General features: G+C 40.2%; 1 protein-coding gene across 1 annotated transcript; it reads left to right on the top strand.

Moving 5' to 3' along the window:
* Positions 1-578: 578 nt before the first annotated feature.
* Positions 579-3113, top strand: LOC139733891 (growth factor receptor-bound protein 14-like). Its single transcript, XM_071644698.1, has 2 exons — positions 579-760; positions 1805-3113. Exons 1-2 carry the CDS (start codon positions 587-589, stop codon positions 1931-1933), a joined length of 303 nt encoding a protein of 100 aa, XP_071500799.1. The 5' UTR covers positions 579-586; the 3' UTR covers positions 1934-3113.
* The last annotated feature ends 305 nt before the right edge of the window (positions 3114-3418 follow it).

The raw sequence follows: 3418 nt of genomic DNA, 5'->3' as shown, positions 1-3418 counted from the left end.
GTACAAGTTAACATTTACACCTTGATTATAGTACAAGTTAACATTTACACCTTGATTATTGTACAAGTTAACATTTACACCTTGATTATAGTACAAGTTAACATTTACACCTTGATTATAGTACAAGTTAACATTTACACCTTGATTATAGTACAAGTTAACATTTACTCCTTGATTATAGTACAAGTTAACATTTACACCTTGATTACAGTACAGGTGAACATTTACACTTTTAGATTTACACTACTGATAGAAGTACAAGAGAATGTTTACATCCTAATAGTAGCACAAGTGAATATTTACAACTTAATTGTGGTAGAAGTGAATATTTGAACCATGCTGTGATTGTTCTACTTGGAAAAGTGGATAATCACACTGTGATTGTAGTACAAGATATTTACACATTGGAAGCACTGGTTATTAGCTTGAATAATGGCCTTGTATAGACCAGTACTTACAAAAACACTCTCAAAGAAAGTCTCTTCATTTTTTCATTTGTATTGCCTTGTGCAATTGACTGTCGCCTAGGTTTTGCACATTTTGACCACCAAGTCTTTTCCTCTTGTCACATCACTCAGGTATCCACATGACGCAGCCCTGGTTCCACAGTGGGCTAACGAGGGACGAGACACAGGCACTCTTTGCCAAACAGGGCATGGTTGATGGCATGTTCCTCATCAGGGAGAGCCAGCGCATCCCTGGCGCCTTCGTTCTCTCCTTCAGCCATAACCAGAAGGTCAAACACTACCAGATCAATATGGTCAGTTGATTGTGCAGTTACTGTAAAACGAGGAATGTTTGCATACATTTTAATTTCGCGAACTTGGCGAGCGCCAAGATTCGCGAAAATAAAATGCATGCGAAAGTTCTTGTCTACATTGTATGCATTGCACGCCTGTGGCAATTCGCGAAAATGTCACGCCACAATAGAAGCCATCGGCTTCAATTCGCAAAAATTTCATGCCGCGAATATATCATGTTTTACAGTAGTTACTCAGCTCTGCTATCCCAACCAGTATTGTGTGCCTTCTTCTTCTTGTTCTTTTTCTTCTCCTTTTCCTTTTTCTCTTTCTTCTTCCTTTTCTTCTTTTTTTCTCTTCTTCTTCATTTATTGGGATCCACCATTCTTATGGTGCAATTCTAAATTGGTATATGACAGTTTAATTTCTGACCTTGATATTACATTCTATTTGTCTCTGGACTCAAGATTGCGTAGTACCAAAGAAGTAGTTATCAGGTTTGTGATATTCACTTATATATAAATGCTAAGAATTGGAGATATTGTGAGCAGGGTGTTCATGATGAATATTTTTTTCATTTTCAAATTTCATGCTCTTCTGAATGAGCATGAAAATGAAAATATGCAACTATATGTATTTTTTTTTAGGATGATAAAGCACATCTGGGAAAAGTCCATCAGCAAGAGTGTAACACAGTGAAGTTCACAGAAATCGGAAATTCTACAACTTACTCTCATAAAAGTCCATCCTGGCTGTACAGTAGACACTTTCCGCTGGAACCCGACATTCATGCTCACATGCTGATCAAAACCTTGAATGATACTGCCCCACTTGGAATTAACCCCATTTGACAAGCAATCGACACATATCATACCATCTTTTGATTTTTGATGTCATTTTGTTGACTATTACAACTGTGCAGACGTGATAAAAAATGTTTATACAGCTATCAAACTAGTGGTGTAGGTCTATAGGTTTTCTACTCATTTTTCCATTTCATATTTTGGCACTTATATACATGTAGTTAAATCCATTGCTTTCATTTTTCATTTTTGCCTTGTCAGGTCGATGACTGCTACACAATAGATGATGGTGGTACGCGGTTCACGGACTTGGTGCAACTGGTCGAGTTCTACCAGCTGAATTCTGGTGGCCTGCCCACAAGGCTCTTACACGTCTGCACAAAATTGTGATCCGGGAAGGATGCAAGGTGGAGAGCAGGAGAAGAAAATCTGACAAAACGACATCTTGTTTATTTGCAATCATAACAAGAAGAGATTCAAGTCCGCTCAGACCCTTTTGCTGAGCAACTGACTTAATGTGTCTGTCTCTTATGTGTCTGAAAGCACAACATTTTTTTTTTTTTTTCCTGTCAGCAAGCAGCTTACGAGGCAGGCCGGAGTCGTGATCACACACGTTCCAAGACTCGATGTGAAAAAAACGCAAAATGTATGGAGAGGAAGCATGCTTAATTGACGATGATGGTACTCGATACGCTTTTCTTTGTGTATGTGTGGCTTCGAGCCAGTTTGCTGCTAGTGCTGCAAGACTGGGAAACTTGACATGATGGTTTCTTGTGACAAGGGTCCCCACACTCCTGGGACTCGGCATTGGTATAGACTTTCGATTGGAAATGCTACACCGAGAGAACCAATGACAAGTGATGGTACTTTATCATCATTTTTGGAACTTGCTATCAGCAACAGCAACGAGGCGACGGGATGATATATAGGCTGCTGTGCACACTCCAGTGCCAGGGATGATGAGGTGGAGAGATACGCAATGTTGAAAATGCAGAGGTTACGTGAGGGACATTTAAGAAAGGAAGGAGAAAAGTGATGGTGAGGAGGTACAGTATAGGAGGAGCAAGGTGGCTGAAGTCTCTGTCACTCCTAGCCCAGGACTCCAATCCCTGGCCTTTATTTTACTGGTTGGGTCACAGGGACAGAGAATCCCCCTAGACCAGCAGCAGCAAAGGTCAAAGTCTCCTGCGGCCAGATGCCACTCATTCTTGACCTCAGGATCGAGAAGTGTCACAGCAAACTTGTTTTCGTCTGCTGCTGCCATGGCAACCATCTATGATGTGTGTAGATGGAGCAGCAGCAGCAGAGATGACAGTTATATGTGGAATTGTTATTTTTGTTAAGTGTAACATGGTGGTGGGTGTATATTAACTCAGAAGTCAAAGTCGGTGGGCAGTTGACTAAAGCAAGATTTCATCTTGTTTGTAGACCTAGTTCATGACTGCCTGGGGAATTGTCATTCAGGCATTTTATTTTTAAGATTTCTAACTTATTGTTGTATTTTTTTTTCCCTTGAGAGAAACAACAGCAGTGTGTTTTGACCGAGTGCTTTTGCACTTGATATTAATGATTGTAGCAATTGTTTGTTGCTGTTTTTTTGTCAACACTCTGACATGTCAGAGTGATACATGCCTCATTGAAGTCCTTATCCTGTTGTGTAAGTACATGTACTATGGCCGTGTGACGGACTTGAACTTAACATTGTAGTATTTCGGGCAAGATTTCAAAGAATTCTTTGTAGTTAATGCGAAGTGTACATGTGAGTACTGTAGTGATGTCACACCGTGCCAAGTGTAGCACAGTACTGTTGATCTTTCTTGATAGTATGCACTCTAGCACTTTGTGCGACCATGGTCTAGACTGTAGACCAAATCA

Source organism: Diadema antillarum, unplaced genomic scaffold (genome assembly GCF_040938485.1).
Source record: "Diadema antillarum isolate AM-2024a unplaced genomic scaffold, OU_Dant_1.0 seq00000502_RagTag, whole genome shotgun sequence".
In the NCBI taxonomy this organism is placed as follows: Eukaryota; Metazoa; Echinodermata; class Echinoidea; order Diadematoida; family Diadematidae; genus Diadema; species Diadema antillarum.
This window is presented reverse-complemented; position numbering and strand designations above follow the sequence as displayed.